General features: G+C 36.5%; 1 protein-coding gene across 2 annotated transcripts; it reads left to right on the forward strand.

The window, feature by feature from the left end:
- The first annotated feature begins 1471 nt into the window (after window positions 1–1471).
- On the forward strand, window positions 1472–7335 carry LOC131307318 (agamous-like MADS-box protein MADS9). 2 transcript variants are annotated; one of them, XM_058333762.1, is made up of 7 exons: window positions 1472–1778; window positions 2328–2394; window positions 3020–3081; window positions 3169–3271; window positions 4513–4545; window positions 4916–4960; window positions 6972–7335. In XM_058333762.1, exons 1-7 carry the CDS (start codon window positions 1591–1593, stop codon window positions 7137–7139), a joined length of 666 nt encoding a protein of 221 aa, XP_058189745.1. In that variant the 5' UTR covers window positions 1472–1590; the 3' UTR covers window positions 7140–7335. The 2 variants fall into 2 exon arrangements, with proteins under 2 accessions (XP_058189745.1, XP_058189746.1); XM_058333763.1 differs by having other exon boundaries at window positions 1473–1778; window positions 4516–4545.
- Window positions 7336–18941: the final 11606 nt, after the last annotated feature.

Consider the following 18941-nt stretch of genomic DNA (forward strand, 5'->3'; position numbering starts at 1 on the left):
CACCAGCTTAGATTAGAGGGTAGCTGAGCTTAGACCCAATGCAAACAAGGGCATTTCTGCAGCTTGACCTACGTAAAGCTTTGACCCTAAAAAAAACATAGGAACCCCTTCCTTTTTGGGTTAGGGGACTCCTATAAAACCATATCCTCAGTTCATGACTCCTTTCTTTACCCCTCATTTTTTCTATGTATAAGTAGAAAACAACGTTTGGTTTTGTAGGAAAAACAAACGCTTGATTTGTGATATGATATGATGGTTTAGATTTGATTAAAACATATCCGCCCGCCCGCATCTATGGGGCTAGCTATAACTCGAATCCTAGACAAGACCCCTCTCCCAAACTCCAATTCCTTAAATCAACAAAAAAAAAATTGATCCGTTAAATCAACAAATTAAGACACTAGCTTTTACTGCTACTTAATTTGCTCCTTTTTTTTTCAATTCACAAAGAAAAAGCTCTTGTCATTTTGTTACTCAAATCAACAGAGATTGTTTTCTAAATGATGTTGTGGGAATCAACAAATTATGATTAGTCCACAACAAGTATTTTCATTATTTTTTTTTCCATAACCCTGCAGGGTGTTTGAACTAGTTTACGAACATTTTAACTAATTTATAGAGGTGTTAGACAATAGTCTCTCATTGTATAAAATGGGTGATTACATAATAACATGAGAGATTTCTCTACTCATTGCTAATTTGGCATTGGTTTGATGTAAAGTTTCCGGACTTGGGGATGTAATCGTTACGTTGACTATTGGAAACAACTTTAAAAATAGAGTAAAGTTCGAAATGATTTGACCCACAAGAGTTGTTAACACTTGGAGTTTTCGAACCTAAGATCTAAAAGGAAGAAAACTCATAAAATCCAGATCTTGAGGGCCAGGCAAAATCGGGTTGTCGATTACTTCATACTTGCATATCCGAGAACCACTGAATGTAATTGTGAACCACGTATGCGGGTTGCTTTTTCCTTTTTCCTTTTTTCATCAACTTTTTCACACCAGGAGTGTATTTTTTCAAGTCTACGACTTTTAAATTGGTAAAAGTTCTACCTAATTTTAGTGTCCCTATTATAATGAAACTCTCTTTTTTAACATATATATATATATACTAAATAATGAAACTCAACTCTCTCTTTTTTTATCAAGTACTGTACTAGGGTAAAGCAAACCCTAGCTCACTTCTGTCTTCACATGAATTTAGGGAGAGAGAAAGAGGGGAGAGAGAGTGGGAAAAAAAAAAACCCAAAGGTTAAGAGGGTGCAATTACGGGGGGATGAAGGAGTACTAACAATTTGAGCAAAGCAGATATTTTAGCAGTTGTTTTGGCTTTGTCAATGGTCCTAATACAAACCATCATTTTACAGACTCTCCGAAAGTTTCTTGTCTTCCAATCCTCTAATGGAAAATCCACCTCCCAACACACACTCTCTCTCTTCTCTCTCTCTCCACCCCCACCCCCACCTTTTATGTCCTCTTTATCTCTTCCCCATCTTCACATTATGCAAGCAAGAAGAGAAAGAAGAGAGGGAGAGAGAGAGAGATAAAGAGAAAGATAAGATTTAGGTGGTTCTAGAGAGAGAGAGAGATGGGGAGGGGAAAGATAGAGATAAAGAGGATAGAGAACACAAGCAACAGGCAGGTGACCTACTCAAAGAGGAGAAATGGGCTGATTAAGAAGGCTAAGGAAATCAGTGTTCTCTGTGATGCTCATGTTTCTGTTGTCATTTTTGCTAGCACTGGGAAGATGCATGAGTATTGTAGCCCTTCTACTACGTAAGTATGAATTTTTTCTCTCGATGTTTGGTCACGTTTGGATCTTGAATTTAGCGTGTTATTTGTAAATGAAAAAAAAAAAAAACAAAGATATGGTTTTGTGAAAGCTAATTTTATTTCTAGCTCTTCCGATCGATTTTCTTGCTCTATTTCATTCTTCCGAAAACCGATCTAGTCCCAAATCCAAGATTTAAACACAACCTAAGGTTTTTTTTTTTTCCGATCAGCAAACACAACCTAAGTTGATCTCTTTGTGTGCAAGAAATATACTTTTCTATATTTTTTCTTTTCATAGACTCTCCCTCTCTAATCTTTGATGTTAATGTCTTTGATTTAGTACCAAATCCAAGATCCAAACACCACTTTAGTTTTTCTTCCGTTAATCCACTCCAAAACTAAGATCCAAAGTTCCAAACACAAACTAAGTCTTGTGCTTGAATAAAAGTACATATTTATTTCTCTTGAAACTTGATGTCTATGGGTTGAGTTTTGTTGAGATTTCTTTCTTTTTTCGTTTTGGTTATTTTTATCCATTTCCATGGTGTGAAGGTTGGTTGATATCTTGGAGAGGTACCACAAGCACTCTGGAAAAAAGTTGTGGGATGCTAAGCATGAGGTATTCTCTCTCTCTCTCTCTCTCTCTCTCTCTCTCTCTCTCTCTCCAGCACACCTTCTGTCCATTTACATAGTTTGCCCTAAAAGCATCTCAAGTTCTATGCCTGTCTCTGTACAAGTTAACATGTTTTTTAGCCCAAGAATGACAACAAACTGGAAACATGGATTCTATGAACAGATCTAGAAATGGGTGTCTCCGGTTTAGTTTTTTTAAAAAAATTTCTGTCTTGTCATCAGTTTTATTTTCAAGTCTTTTAATGTTTAGAGAGACACTAAAATCTATATGAGATGTTACATCCAAGGGACAGATCTGGCAAAAAAAATATTATTCTCTCTCTCCTATTTCCTTGCAAGAACTAGGTTGTAGTAGCAGTCCTGCATGAATTTTTAGTCTACAACCACATATATAAATATTTCCTTGATTAGATCTGTGAATGAACACTCTCTTTTACCTGGTTATTTCCAGTAATCTGGCAAGTCTTCCATCAAAACCATATAAACAAGCATGTACTAAAGGCTCTAGGGGCAGATCTGCCTATTTTTCATTTTTTTTTCTTGATTGCAATGAGAAAAATTAATTTTTGGTTTTTTTTCTTTCTGGAAACAAATGGGGAAAAAATTCACAGAATCTCAGCAGTGAAATTGATAGGATCAAGAAGGAGAATGATAGCATGCAGATTGAGCTCAGGTCAACTAATTTGGAACTTGTTTCATCTCTCTCTCTCTCTCTCTCTCTCTCAATATATTCTCACACCTTATCATGTTAATTGTTCAGGCACTTGAGAGGAGAAGACATCACCTCTTTGCATGGTCACAAAGAGCTCATGGCCTTGGAGGAAGCTCTGGAAACTGGCCTTGCGAGTATTCGTGACAGAGAGGTAAATCTATACCAGGAAATTAATTTTCCCTCGTGATTATAACAAAAATGCTAAGTGCACAAATCCCGTCTATGGACCTCGAAATAATGGTGGCTCTAGAAATTTTTAGCATGGTGCTCAGAAATTACCTTGTTCTACAGGCTGATTTATTAACCAACAATATATATATATATATATATATATATATATGTATATACAAAATCTCATATGTTAATGTAAATAGTGCAATAAAAAAACTCTATTCGAAAAAGAAGTTATCTAGCTATCACGCGAAACGAGAACTTAAAATATTCTCCTTTTTATTTGTCAAGATTTAATTCAAGTTCTCCTATTGCATAGTGGACAATATTTTGAGTAATTTTATAGTTATCTTAGACGAGTTCTCATATTTTGTGCTAACGTTAAACTAACGTATTAAACTACTAGCACCTTGTTGAAAGAAATTGGGATGAATTAATAGGTTTGAGCGGATTTTTTTTAAGATTAGCTCTTCGATAGAATGATATGATGAGGATTTCTATGTAGACCATAATTTGAAGGATTATTGTTTAATTTAACGGGATTTTGAAATGTAGTTGAATTTTTTTAAAACTTGTCCATAATTCTATGAGCTAATCAAAAAATAAACTAATGCAATTAATGTCATGAATACAAAATTAGCATATTTAGACTATTGGTAATGAACATGGAGAGAAAATGCAGAGCACAATACCTACCCAATAGATTCTTCTTTTCCCTTTCTTTTATTGTAATTTCTTTCGCTATGATTGTGAGCTTTGTTTGAACTAATATATTAGGAGTTTAAATATGAATTACCTAAATTGGCTGTAGTTGGTTTGTGGGAGGCGTGTTCAATTGTTTTTGGGTTGGTGTTCAATTGTTTTTGACTTGGGTGTTCAAGATTATTACGACTTGGTGCTCAAAAAATGGTTGAACCAAAATTATTACATATATTCTAAGATTTTTTGAAGGGTGTTCAATTGAACCCTGTTGGCTCCATGTGGAGCCGCCTGTGCCTCGAAAACCTCTTAGAAATGTGGTTTTCTATTTCACATGTCTCTTCTGTGTTGTAGGGTCCACCCTTATGAGTAGTCATACTCCTAATCCTTTTAATCTTTATATTTATTCCCTGAGGTTTGCGCAAAAATACTTACAGCATTAGTTACAACTATGCACTATTTTAGCTAGGGTTTTCTAAGACTAATCTTGTGATCTTTCTTCCTTTTCCCTTGTCTTGTTCTCAGATGGAGCTCTTCAAGGCGATGAAGAAAAATGTATGTGTAGATCAGGGAGAAGACATAAATCTAGGGCTTTTAACATTTTTTTTCTCATTTTAAAGTCTACTTATATACAACATTCGTCCCAAAATGCCTGTCGGTCCAGTCTGCAAATGGATAATTTGAAATTAATGTAATTTTTTCAATAAAATTTCCAACCATTTCCATGATACCAATGAGTTCTCTTAATTTGTGGGGGGAAAAAAATTAATTTTTTTCTGAATTTTTTTTTAAGTCATTGTTTTGCCGACCAGACAAATGTTTTGGGACGGGGAGGTAGTACTATCTTTGTTTCGAGAACGTGAATGCATGGAAGAGAATTGGCTATTGTTGACTGTTCTTCTTTTGGCTCTATATAACTAATCAGGAAAGGATGCTGGAGGATGATAACAGGCGCCTCCAATGCATGCTGGTATGCTCATACATCCTATCCTATTGATCGAAAACGTTTATATACACCGATGAGATTAAATTATATACACCGGAGGTGTAAATATTAACGTAAACTTTTAATTCATGGCAAGTAACATTTTTCTTGTATCCAACATGCATCCTCACCTTTTTAGTATCTTGTGAATTTAAATATTTGCGAATTTATATTTCAATAGAAGCATGGATGCATCTTTTAATAACCTAGTATGTGGTCCAATAGACTAGCTAATTCGGATGACCAATCTTAACATATATATCCTATTGCGTACATACTACAGACGCTGGATCTACTATGGCTATATAAGAACTTTAATGAAATAGTTTCATTTGGAAATAGTAATATTTTGGGCACCATCTATTAATATGTAACCAATATGTTAGTTAGTGAAATTGTTTTGTCACCAATCTATTGGCATCTTGCCAACATTGCCCTTTGTCCCTTTTATCTCATGGCAATTTTACATTGTTTCGATTAAAAATTAAAATTGTTAATTGCTAATAAAAAGGGAGAAAAAAGGATAGTCATGATCCACAATGATTTACAAGCATTGCCACACTCAGGGGCGGACCCACCATAGGGCACGTGGATCATGTGCCCCCACGCCCTTAAAAAAAAAAATTGCGATTTTGTATATATATTATTTATGTCGAATGCATGTATGTAGTTGTCTGTTAGTGCAGTGGTAAAGTGCTCTTCCTATATGCGTTAAAACTGTAATCGTAGAGTTAGTAATAAAAAAATAGATGATGAACTTGTTTTAACGTATATAGTCGAGGTGCGTAAGTTTGCCCAAGTAGCTAGTTATTAAAATACATATATACTTTAAAATTGTTAATTTATCTTGAATACTAAAATTATTTTGGAATAAACGTGCTTAACTATAACTCGTATATTACAGTACAAAAAAAATTGGTGCCCCCACTATGTTAAATTTCTGGGTCCGCCACTGGCCACACTCATAGTTCAAAATATAACTCTCTCTTTTTGTCAATCGAAAATTCATTCCAACTACGAAAGAGCAAACCGCATCAAAGTAGAAAGTTTAGAGAGTAACATACAGACCCTAAAGAAAGACACAAACAAATCTCTGGTACTTGCCTAATGTTAAGGCTATCTTTAATTAATAACAAATTCCCTAGGAGATATAGGAATATCGATTGCAAAGACAAGCTCTTTCATTTTGTCCAGCTCCCGTACGTGCTAAATGGTCAGCACATTGATTGGCAGATCGGTATGGACTGTGAGCTAGAACCGTGTTAATGAGCTTCATTTATAATCCATTATCTGGCTTCCCTTCGTTGATTAGATTAAGTGAGAGAGTCTGAATCTATCTGAACGTTGGACAAGCTCTTCTCCAGGATGATGGCTAGCTCTTTGTAAATTCTCCATAGCTCAGTTTCCAAACTTGTGAACTGCAACTGTTCTTTCCAAATAAACCCAGAATCAAGTTTCCAAACTTGAACTGCAACTGTTCTTTCCATAGAAACCCAGAATCTAGTCGGTCGCCCTTGTGATCGCGCAATAGCCCTCCAGAATCCCACTTTCTTACGGCAATCATTGTTGACGGAATTCATTTCCCTTTTCCTTAAGTTTAATTAATTGTGACATATAGTGGGGGAAGATCGACGGCCTATTTACTAGCGTCTTCCTCTACCAAAAGTCTGCAGTTTTGTAAACCATAGATTTTCGGTTCACGGCGGAAATCATCAACACTACACTGTTAGTTTCCATAAACATGCATTCACATTTTCCCTTTGAATTTAACTTACTTTTCCTTGTGTGAAGAAAACGTTACACACGAGCTTTCGCTTATCGTTGCAACAAAGCATATAAAAGAATCGGGAATTCGCCAAAACAAACTAGCATAAGAAACACAAATCTGTAACAATTGATCTTGTTATAGTGTCTGGTTTTTATTTCTTATTTCATATTTTAATTTTGAGGGGGCATGCAAGTCTCGTTTCATTTTCTTGTTTGTTCTTGCACCCAGCACCAGCAAGGGATTGACATGGAGGGTGGAGATATGGAGAACGGATATCATCATCAGCATCAGCATCATCACCATCATCAAGTGAGAGAGTACCAGCCACAGATGCCTTTTGCCTTCCACAATCTCCAGATTCAGCCAATTCAGCCAAATTTGCAGGAGAGGTTTTAATGTCTGCTGAAATATATATTCTACAAGTTGAACTTATATATAATTAATCTCTGGCTTGTTGGAACTGTAATGGGGATCGAACCTTTAATCACCTACTTCTGGTACTAGTAGTAGTAGTGATGGTGGTCGTAGTAGAACTTGTAATAAGGTAAAACTTGGTTAATTTGTGCAACAATTATGTGTGGGAGTTATATATGTTACCACTGGAGTCTCTCGGAACATACACAATTTGCAGGTTATAGGATTGGCTATTTCGTCCCAAAACATGCATATGATACGATCCAACAATTCAGGTCGAGTAGATGACCCGCAAAATCCCAATAGGTTATTTGCTCCACTTTTTCCGTTTTTTGTTTTGTTTTGTTTTCCTAGTAAGTGTACAAGTCAAGTTGGGCCATTGTGCATGTAGCCCTTAAGTGTGACATAGGTGGTTTGCGTTTTAGAATGGCCCCTAGTGTTGTTATTGAAAAAAGAAGAAGACATGTATTGGGTACTAAAAAGAATTAAGGGGGCTTAATTAGTTTTTGCATATATATTTGGGACTCAAGACCACGGTCTTTTGGGCCTTAGCCAATGGCCAGCCCTAATAAATAGGTACAAAAACGAGATATGTGTTCAACAATGGAGGACACCAAATTAGGGCCAATAGATATTGTTTGACTTTTAAGAAACTAGAATACAACTAGGCCTGTCAATGGGCCGGATCCGATCCGGATCCGAATCCGATAAGACACAATCCGATCCGGATCCGATAAAACTCAAATCCGATAGCGAGAATCCGGATCCGAATCCGAAAAATCCGGATCCGATCCGAAAATCCGAATCCGATCCGGAAACTTTTTTTACTTCAAAAATTTTAGCCAAAAAAAAATATTTTTTTCAAAAAATACAATTTTTTTTTTCAAAAAAAAAATATTTTCAGAAAAAAAATTAAAAAATAAAAAATAAAAAATAAAAATAAAAATACAACTTCTTAAACATTTTTTTTTTCAAAATAAAAATTTTACTATTTTTTTTAAAAAAATTAAAATTTTAAAAAAAAATAAAGTTCGGATTCGGATTGATAACGGATTTAATCCGATCCGATCCGATCCGATCCGGATCCGTATTGAATTACCGGATCCGGATTATCGGATTATCGGATCGATGTTATCGGATCCGGATCCGGATCCGGATCGGATTTTTCAGATCGGATCCGGATCGAATCCGGTCCATTGACAGGCCTAAATACAACTAGATAATTTTCCAAAGGCTTTTGTTAGCTGATGGACCGGGCCAGGCCCAACTTCGTGGAGAAGGCCCAAGTCTTTACAAATTGCCCAATCTTTTCCAATCTTCACCTCACATATATGTCCTAGCAAAATAGTTGGAAAGAAATGGTTATTGTATTAGGCATGAGGATTAAACACTAATTAAGGTCCGCTTAATTAGGAAGAAAAATATAACGAAAAATGAAAATGCATTCATGGAGAATAACGGCATTAAACGACTCTACGTATCTTTGGTTCCCAAGTATTAAAAGTTTTCCACATATAAAATTAGCAAATATTACCTCTGTAATTGGCTTCACAGGTTAACAACTATGGCTCTGACCTTGTCTATAGATATGCTCCTATCTGGAGTACAACGTTAAAGTATCTCTTCCCACACAAAAACATTTTAGGGTTCCAACCGTAATGGGGATGTTGTCGAGCAATTCCTTGTAGAGCAGCCAATCAGGTTGTTCATCTCAGTAATCGATATCTCGGATCTTAACTGAGCAATAGACTGTTCATATTTGTATGAGTTCAAATTCAATCCGAATCATTCGTGCCGAGATAAACGGCCGATTCAGCCGTTCTGCACCGCTCTATAGGGAGATGCTCGATAGCATCCCTCGCAATGAAGCACATGCAACTGCATGAGTGCACAGTCGAAGTGCATTAAATAGGATAATCTAACTTGTGAGGGCATATCTATGATATTCACATGCGTGCTGCACTAAATTGTTATAAAATAAAGTGACTATAAGGAATAATATCCATATTTCACATGCACTGAGAGAGAGAGAGAGAGGTTGTCACCTCCAAATTTTTATGGCCCGTAAGTAATCCCGAAGGAAAAATGGATCGGAGGTCACATCAGCAGGGCTTCCATGTCAAAATTGTGGATGGAAAGAAAAGTGAAGGTCACTATCTTATTTGTGAATTTTGTTTTCAGTTTTTCGTCATGTTTTGAGTTTAATTATTCTTCTTGATAAGAGAAATCAATTTTTTTTTAAAATAGCGACTAAAATTTAAATAAATTAGAAAAGACGAATAAGATTATGCTCTTTCTTTCTTTCTTTTTCATCTTTGGTAAACTTTGTTTTTCTTTTTTCTATAATTTTTACTTTTAAAATTTTGCTCGTTAACACAAACGATTAATTCGAAGAATTTGACGCGAATCTAACAAAAATTCAAATGGATAAATAAAAAGACTGGAATAGTACCAGCTAAAAAGAGCTCGAAAAAGTATCATAATTGTTATCCTGATTCCTGATTGGTCTTTTACAAATCTCGTACTACCAATCAGAATATTATGTACCCCACCAGGACTTGTAATCTAAAAAATATTACTACTGCGTAGTAGGGGCAACATTATTTGGACATCATAGACTTCAACCTTTTTCATGGGCTCTTTCTCCCCTCTTTTGTTCTCATTTTGAGACATTCTCCTCAATAAAATTTTGTAATTTTATTTTTCATACGCTTTCATTTTTTTTTTTTTCCAATATTGTCTGCACTGGATTATTAGTATGGGGCTAAAGTAAATGAAAACTTTACTTAGATTTGTGAGTAAATCAAGTCCGACAATTTTCGTTATTTTATGTATTTAGTGTTTCATATACCAAATACACTAATGCATTTTCGTCACCACTGAACAAAAATTCTGGAGCCGTCCTTGCAATATTGTAACCTAATAGCGAAATTGATCGAGTTGAACACAATACCTAAACAAATCAAGGGAAAGTCTTCAATACACACCATTTTAAAGTGTGTATCATATGTACCTATTGTGTGGTTCATAATGTGTCATTTCATAAAAAATTACTTATAGGACCGGCCATTCATAACATTTTATTTCGTATTGTAACTTTTATACTAAAAATTCATAATTTTTCATCAATATGATTCGTAACTTTTTAGCAATAGATTCGTAACATTTTTGGAATCATAACATTTTGGTGTGTTTCAATGAGGATGCATATGATACACACCCAAATAAGGGGTGTGTATTGTAGCAGTTCCCAACAATCAATCATATATATGAATGTTGCTGATCGAATGCCACTTACACTAGATGGAATGAATGGGTGACAGAATATGTAAGTTTCATTCAAGTATTTATTAGATACAGCCTATCAAAAAAAGAAGAAAGTATTTATTAAATACAAATTGAGAGGATCGATATGGTTAATTCATTTGATGTTTGGAAATTTCAAATTAAATGAATGCCAACTGGTGACCAGTCATTTCTCAATTCCCCTCGCCAGAGGGATGAATATGAAAGGTGAAAATTAAACCGAATTGAAAGGGTAGGTTGATTAAATAGCCATCCTGGTGATCTACAGGGGCCTCACAATAACCCTCTTGAAAAGGGCATGACTAACGTCAACATTGAATTAGGTTCAACTGTGGCGGTCACTTTCTGTAACGAAGGACCCCACCCCCCGCGCCACACTGTTGAAGAAGCGCGTAGGCTTGCAACTTTAGACTAGATCAACCGCAGCTGAGCCCACAAGTTTCGCCAGGCAAACCAATCAGCTGACTGCCTGGCCCGACTTGGCTCTCAACAAGAAGAAGATTTGATAGTCACTACTTCTATCGCTCTCACAGCCAGGGAATTTTGTTCTGGCTGATTCCCTGGGAGTGGGTCTTTGAACTTAAGTTTGAGGGCTCTGGTGGCCTTTTGATTTTCTATCATGTATGACGCTTCTTTGGTCTCCTGACGTTGATCGTCTAGTTTAATAGTATTTCTTTCCGGTTGACAAAAAAAGAAAGATTAAATACCCAACAGATATATAGACACACAAACGGAGAGACTTTCAATACCATAACGTGTGTGGCATTAGTACATCATCACCATTAATCCGATTGATTATATATCATTTTAGGATATATATTCCTTCATTATTAGTACCGCCAAATGAATAGTTTTTACATATCAAAAAATGATACTGCATTGTACTCTGCTTTTAGATTATTGACTACGTCTGACCATAACAGTACCCAGTATTAATGTTTGATTATTTATTATTGGCAAGCTTCCTATGACCAAAACAAGCTTAATTTTAATTTGCCAATTGCCCTGTCAAATGGCGTCATCCCATGATGGGATCATGTTTAATTTGTTATTTATTAAAATCAAATACATCACCTTGGTATCCCAATTGTGCCAGACTGCCAGTAATCGTCAGGTTTCTTCATAATTTAAATGTAAATGTCAATGGGCGCAATTCCTATTTTTATTTTTTGTATATGGCCTAAAATTTTCAATTGCTACATGGGCGTGCCATATGTTACTGTACAGAAGCAGCATTTACCGTCTTTACTTTTCTATTATATTGCTTAATACGTTGACAAATAGTATTACCAATTTTGTAGGGGCCAATCGTTACCATTAGTCTTTTTGTTTTTTTTTTTGTTTTTTTATTGAATTAGCACATTCAGGAAGAACAACTTATTTGTTCTGAATGCGTCCGAATTTCTTGGTGCAGAAAATTCTGGTATTGAAAACTAAAAAGAGGGAGAGCTCTCCTTCAAAAGATTGGTCCAGTATTGGATATAGACTTTCTGCCAAACAAGATGTCTAAGGTATTTAACGCCTTCATTATTAAAGAGAAGCCCCATTGTCTAATGGATAGAATAGATCCTCCTAAACTTTTGGTATAGGTTCAAATCCTATCGACCGCATTTTTTTCTATAATTTTTTGAAGTTGTGATTGAGTACTGGTTGTTTGCCATGAGGCAAGGTATTGGTGAAACTCCGCACGAATTAGCTTAGCTTATGAAACATCACAAAACTAGCTAGAGCACAACTCCTGAATTGGCTAATTAATTCGAGAACGTTTCCAGTGATGACGGAGCCAAAATTTTAATGCGGGAAAGGCCGAATTAACTATTATCTCCTCCAACTGTACTCGATCTGGTCAATCAGGCTATGTTTAGAGTGTGTAGAAAAAAGATTGCTCGTTGGGCGGGATTTTAAAAAATAACGCTTTTCGGATTTTAAGAGGGAATTTTTAAAAGATGCTGAACATTTATTTTTATAGAGTTTAGTTAAACAATAAATACGAATTCAACACTATATGCTCTGTGCATTAATAAAATGGGTATTGAGTGTAGATTAAAGGGAATACACAAATAGTGGGATGGACAAATGCGGGGCCACAGCTATGTGCCACATGACTGTGGCTCCTTACTTCGATGGTTTTTTGAAAACCAACAACTTAACTTATATTAATACAAAAGAGTAACAAGTCTAATATATACACTTTTACAAAACGGGGAGTTGCTACTGATGAACTCATTCGGTAGTCGTTGAAGTTTACTAAACGGCCGTCAAATTCAATTATTTATTAACCGGACTACAACTAAAGATTTGCATAGTATAGCGAGAAAGTTCGAGTCGATCCACAGGGAGTTCGAATATAGCTTGTTCGGATTGTAGATGTAAGGGTTTGTGGCGTTTAGGCGGCCAACTTTTAGTTTTCCTTTGAAATGTGAGAATTGCCCTTATGAAAAAGACTAGAAAATGAGTTTAGACTAAGAATTAAAGGCGGCGAGGCAATGGAGTTACTACCGTCCGTAACTTAAGCCATCTAACAATTCTCAACGAAAACACGGTTGAATCACACGGCATAGGCTATCAACCGGAAGATTTAGCTATGAAAATGGTTAGACTTGATATAGAGTTTGAATAACAAGCTAAACACAATGCGTGACATCGCTCCCGGAACCATGTGTGCAAGCACATAATCACCGGAGATTAACAACGCCAAGACTTGAATTCAAATTAAATATCAAGGCCATGAACTAGAAGCATAGTTTGGAAAGCGAGCAAGTTCTTTGGTTCTTTTGGCAAACACAAACCGAGACATAGCTCTCGAAACCGTGTGAGCAAGCACATGATCACCGAAGATTAACATCGGTAAGTTTTGTTACATAAACGGCGAACCCTTCTCATTTTCCATACCAAACCTCAAGCCATGAGTTGAGAAAGGCAAGATAAACATAAGTCACGAGGTGTTAATCACCCCATGGCCGAGCCTAATAGACTACTCACTCATATTGAAAAGAGCAAGGCATAAAGCTAAAAAGAGACACAAGATTTAACCATAGGAAACGAAAATAAACTTGATATTAGGAAAGATCTAAAGAGTAGCTACAACACTAACAAATGAAAAATTAAACAAAACCAAATACTTACTTGAGTTCTTAAGGAAATTAACTAAGAAAGCTTGGAGTAAGACAACAATGGAACTTAAAACCTAAGCTAACTACTTACTTCTTTACAAGTGAGAGAGAGAAGAATATTTATACAACTCAGCCTTTTCTCTCCACAAAATATCCCTGAACTTGCCAAAAGTGGCAAGTATTCCATAAATAGAAAATCCAAAAAGCAGTAAAAATATCTGCAGGAGACCAATGTTATCGATACCTATCAAAAAGGTATCGATAACATCACTCAAATATTCCCCCAGAGAAGACTGGCATCGATAACAAATGGGAGAGGTATCGCTACCCTTGGGTCTGGACAACTTCTGGATCAAAAAGGGACAAATGGTATCGATACCATTGAGGATGTTATCGATAACATTCTGCAAAACTGCATATTTCAGGTTGGCTTCAGTTTCAGCAAACAGCTTCCAGTAACTTCACAGCTCCTCAGCATCTTATTTTCATTCTCTAAACTTAAGTAAAGACTACATTTTAAACCTTTCTTTTACCTTTTCTTTACTTTAATTTATTTAATGAAAATAAGAAAGTACCCCCCATTTGAAAACAATGGCATTACCAGAATTTTAAGATTTCAATTAAATCAAAATGTCAATCCCTCACTTTTAGTACAAAATGAAAAACTGCACATTTTTTTCAAAAAAAAAAAGGATCAAAACATGACCTTAATCTTCAAATAAAACCTTGCAACTTTGTAGTTACTCTTAGAAAAATTCAAAGATCAATTACCGCCATTTTTTATCTCGAAAATCGATACTTTTTCAGAAAGTTATTTTTTCATACTTAGACAGATTTTAAGGGGCCAACAGGGTCTTCGGGTACTTGGAAGCACTTGGACCATGCATGGCATTGAAATGCGCCTTATTTATATGAATTACCTAAAATACACAAAAACCTACTTTACGTGCAATATCGCATAAAAACGACAACATATATGTACAAACACAACATACTAGAGGACTTAAGCACCTAGAATATGCATCAATGGGTGCCTAACCCCAAGCTAATCCTTACGCAAAGCTTGCAACAAAAACTTAGGTGCACTACTATGTAAAACAAAAGCCCTTGAGTTGTTGCAGCATTCTTGGCTAACGAGTCAGCCACCCCATTAGCCTCGCAATAGCAAAACGTGATTCGCAGCGATGAGAACTTAGAAGCGAGTACCAGAATCTCCTGCAGCACCCCTGCAAAACCGACCTACTTGGACCTGCCTCCTCCGTAAATCATCTAAGTTTTTCGTCCAGAGTACTCCCTCGGTTCTAAAAATATCATGATAATGAGAACATAAAAAGATTACATTGAAGAGTTGCAAATTTTTTTTTTCGAATTAAACAAACTCATTATTACATTTTAGTAACATTTTATATGTTCTAATTTTACAGATCAGACAGTCTTTTTTTGGAACGAAGATAGTAGTATTTTGCTTTCTTATAGTGGAAGGAAACTAAACTAAACTAATGATTTTCCTAAACTTCTACCAGTAAACAAGTAAACAATAACTGTCTGAGGTCGAGTAATCCATTTACGTGCAGCCAACCAGTTTCTTGTTTAGATTTCATTTTCGATCGGTCTGTTAAAACTTGGAAAGTTAGTCAGATTATTTTGGGCGAAAGATGAATTTGGTGTGTATTTGTGCTTAATTTGGTTAAAGTGTCATTTTAATTAGTAGTTCCCCAAATCCCATTTTATTTACTTACAAGCAAATTAATATCATCATCACAATTACCCGCCAAAAGTGAGTGTAGTTTGTTCACACTTTCCCTCTGGCCTTCTCTTTTTGCCACCAAATATTAGCCTAACTATTGGAGTAGTTGATAATAATAATAATAATAATAATAATAATAATAATAATAATAATAATACATCTTAGGATTTTTTTGTGGGGAATAGTGTAGAATCCATGGTGTATTTTGCTGTCCTCCACGTGTTTTGTGCATTGTTTTAAGGAAAAGTTCTACTAGTATTTTCATCCAATTACTACTCGCATGTCTAGAGAGAGAGAGAGAGAGAGTGAGAGAGAGTAGTAAATTACTCCTAATATATTGAAAAAAAGAAAGAATATATTTCAGAGAAAGAGTAGTGATTTTCAAACTCCATTTTTTTTATAGCACATTTTTTTGTCCTCTTACGATGTGGATTTATAATATTGTTCTTGTCACGCCCTCGATTTTCAACATAATTAAGTAATACATTTCAATAAAAGAGAAACCTCGCATATCATGTACGTTACCCAAATGAGTTTCCCACCTGTTTAATTTACAAACAAGTCCTTAAGTTTAGATAATTACAACTTTAGTCAAAAGAAAATTTAGTAATAATAAGTTACAAAACCACCTTTAACAAAATGAGATCTTCACAAAGATGACGAAATAACCAGTGATGTCAGCTTCCAAAAGACTTTTACTGTCAAGCACACAATGCATGCAATCTATTGCCCGGCATCAGAACCTGAAAAGAAAGATTTGGTTGAGCTACACTAGCCCAGTAGAGAATTCTAAGCTCAAGCTATATGTAGTTTGAATGAATCATGCACCGAGAATGAATGAGTACTGACAGATACGCCTATACCGCACATGACTACCAACAAGCTGCGAATTATCGCCTAAGAGTCCTAGACTTCAGATCAATGTCACTATCCGTTTACTTCTTTAACTAGTTATGTTATTAAACTCACGTCATTCCACATTTGTCTATAATCAAATCAAAATATCTTATTATTCTTCGTATGGTAGTACAATCTTTCTCGTGTCCACATTGATCTACATTAAATCCCTTTATTGCAAAACCTTTCCTTTCTTTTAATCCGGTATTTCCCATCAATCATCACTAGGGTCACCTCGGGTCTAGTTCCCTCGAGCGCAGGGTCACCCCGAGTCTTTTCCCTTAATAATAATAATTAGTTGGGGTCACCTCGGGTCTAGTTCCCTCGAGCGTAGGGTCACCCCGAGTCTTTTCCTCCAATAATATGAATCAGTTGGGTCACCTCGGGTCTAGTTCCCTCGAGCGTAGGGTCACCCCGAGTCTTTTCCCTCAATAACGACCACTTGGGTCACCTTTCACGCCTTTCATAATCGACATCATTTCATAATCAATTTCATCATCCCTTTGACGGTTATACCACTGAATTTTAATTAATCATTACGTGACTCCACAAATATACGTGTTCATGCCTTTTCATTAATTTAGCCACTCACGTTTGACATAGCATACTAAGCCCGTACATATAATCCTACCATACTTTATCCGTTAGTTTCTACACTTGAGCCTCATAGAGAGAGTGTCAAAGGATTAAAAGGCTTGACGAGTCGAGAGGACACGAGTTATTTCCTCATTCCAAACAATTCTTTCTCACATCAATTTTCACTTCAAGCATTCCAAACAATCTACCAATCTACCACGTTGACTACATCTCAAACCGTTCCTAACTGTCATCCATATCAAGACTCGGACTAATTAATTATTACACGCCTATTCCTTTAAGTACACCATAACCTCACGCGTCCTCACCGTACCTCTAAGTACATTTCCCGTACCTTCACACGCCACATATTAACCCATGACTAGACTTTACGATGCCTGATCATCTAGTTTCTATACTTGGAGTCCGTAAAAGCATGTACTAAACGAATCTAAGAAATTTACGAATCGAGAGAGGGAACGGATTGCAACACTACTCATCGAATCCCTAGACATGTTCACTCTAGTCCATTGGATGCCACTCTAAGTGAGAAATGAGTAATACTCATCAAAACACTTGGAAGAATACACAAACAAGCTCATTAGAGTCGATGAGAGGCTTTGACATGCAAGTTGAAAGATATAGGAAAGCAGCTGAAAGATACTGCAGCAGCTCAAATAAGCAGGTGAAACTCCTAATCTCCTACCGGTAGGCAAGCAAGTCCTACCGGTAGAACTTGAAAACAAAAGGGCCAACATCTGAACAAAACCGCTTGACCTACCGGTAGGTAAAAAGTTCCTACCGGTAGAAGCACTTGACCTACCGGTAGGTGAGAAGTTCCTACCGGTAGAAATTGGGAACAGAAAGGTCAACAGTTGGACGAAACAATTTTTGTACTTGACCTACCGGTAGGTAAGGAATTCCTACCGGTAGAAAGTGAATTCGTTGAGCAGCTTTTGAGCTGCTGCTGTACGTTTGAGCTGGTTACGAAGGAATTCCTCAATCGTTCTACCGGTAGGTGAAGAGTTCCTACCGGTAGGGAATCGATTTTCTGGTAAAGTAACAACGTTCTACCGGTAGAAAGGACGGGCCTACCGGTAGGAATCCAGGAAAAACAGACAATTCTGACAGCAACTACGAATTTTCAATCCAAACTTAAACACGACATTACAAGCACGATTCATGCACCAAATCACTCATAAAACATATAAAAAGAGGTAGAATTCCCTACCTCAAGTCGAGAAGCGAAACCCACGCAATTTGAGCAAGCCCTAGCTCTCCAAACTTCGAAATAAACTGAATACTCCTCCTCCGAGCTAGACCCACGAGATTCAAGGTTGAAGTCGCGTATAGAAGCCAAAATGGAGGTGGGTTTGTATGGGTTTTGCACCAATTTGGTGGGCTTTGATGGAGAGGTCGGGAGAGAGAGATGAGAGCCGGAGAGAGACGAGAGAATTAGAGAGAGAGACAGCCGAGAGGAAAAGAATGAGAAGGGGAAAGTGTTCCCTAGAAATAATAGAGGTGGGGGGGAATAATCCCATGCCCTCACACCACACACTCACACATGCACCTCTCATCCATTTACCTTTATATCCTTCCACAAATACGTCATTCCATATATCCACACCGTTTATCTCGACAAGCCGTACAATTATATAAAAAAAAAATATAGGCCTAAAATACGGGTCTCTACACCCTACCCTCCTTAAAAAAAAATTTCGTCCTCGAAATTAGATAAGGCAAGCCTAATCATGCCAAGCATCACATCAACATACTCCAACTGTAACACTATCCATTATACAACAATTCAATAACCATCAAAGTCTATGTCTAGATTCATATCAAGCAGACCACAACAAACACGCGTATATCCTTTGAACTTCGTACCCCCATTTCCACGTAACCATGCACTAACAACATCGGCTTACCCTTCAACAATGGATTACACGAGTCTACGGTACGCATCGGTTTCTCATCATAGGACACTTGAGCTCCTAATTCAATTTCGGACCTCTCTAACACATGCAATGGATTTATTTCATACCTCCTCAATCTCCGTATACAGAATGCGTCACATATTTTGAAAAAGTTAGGCGGCAACGTCAAACGATTCACAGTTTCTAAACTTTTCTTTATTATACCAAT

The sequence above is a fragment of the Rhododendron vialii genome, chromosome 11a, assembly GCF_030253575.1.
Source record: "Rhododendron vialii isolate Sample 1 chromosome 11a, ASM3025357v1".
In the NCBI taxonomy this organism is placed as follows: domain Eukaryota; kingdom Viridiplantae; phylum Streptophyta; class Magnoliopsida; order Ericales; family Ericaceae; genus Rhododendron; species Rhododendron vialii.

Bases quoted from the DNA above. Each gene is read 5' to 3' on its own strand.
- LOC131307318 (XM_058333762.1), top strand. From the start codon at position 1,591: ATGGGGAGGGGAAAGATAGAGATAAAGAGGATAGAGAACACAAGCAAC. The intron at 1,779-2,327 runs GTAAGTATGAAT...CATGGTGTGAAG, and splicing joins TATTGTAGCCCTTCTACTAC to GTTGGTTGATATCTTGGAGA. The intron at 3,272-4,512 runs GTAAATCTATAC...TTGTCTTGTTCT, and splicing joins CGAGTATTCGTGACAGAGAG to CAGATGGAGCTCTTCAAGGC.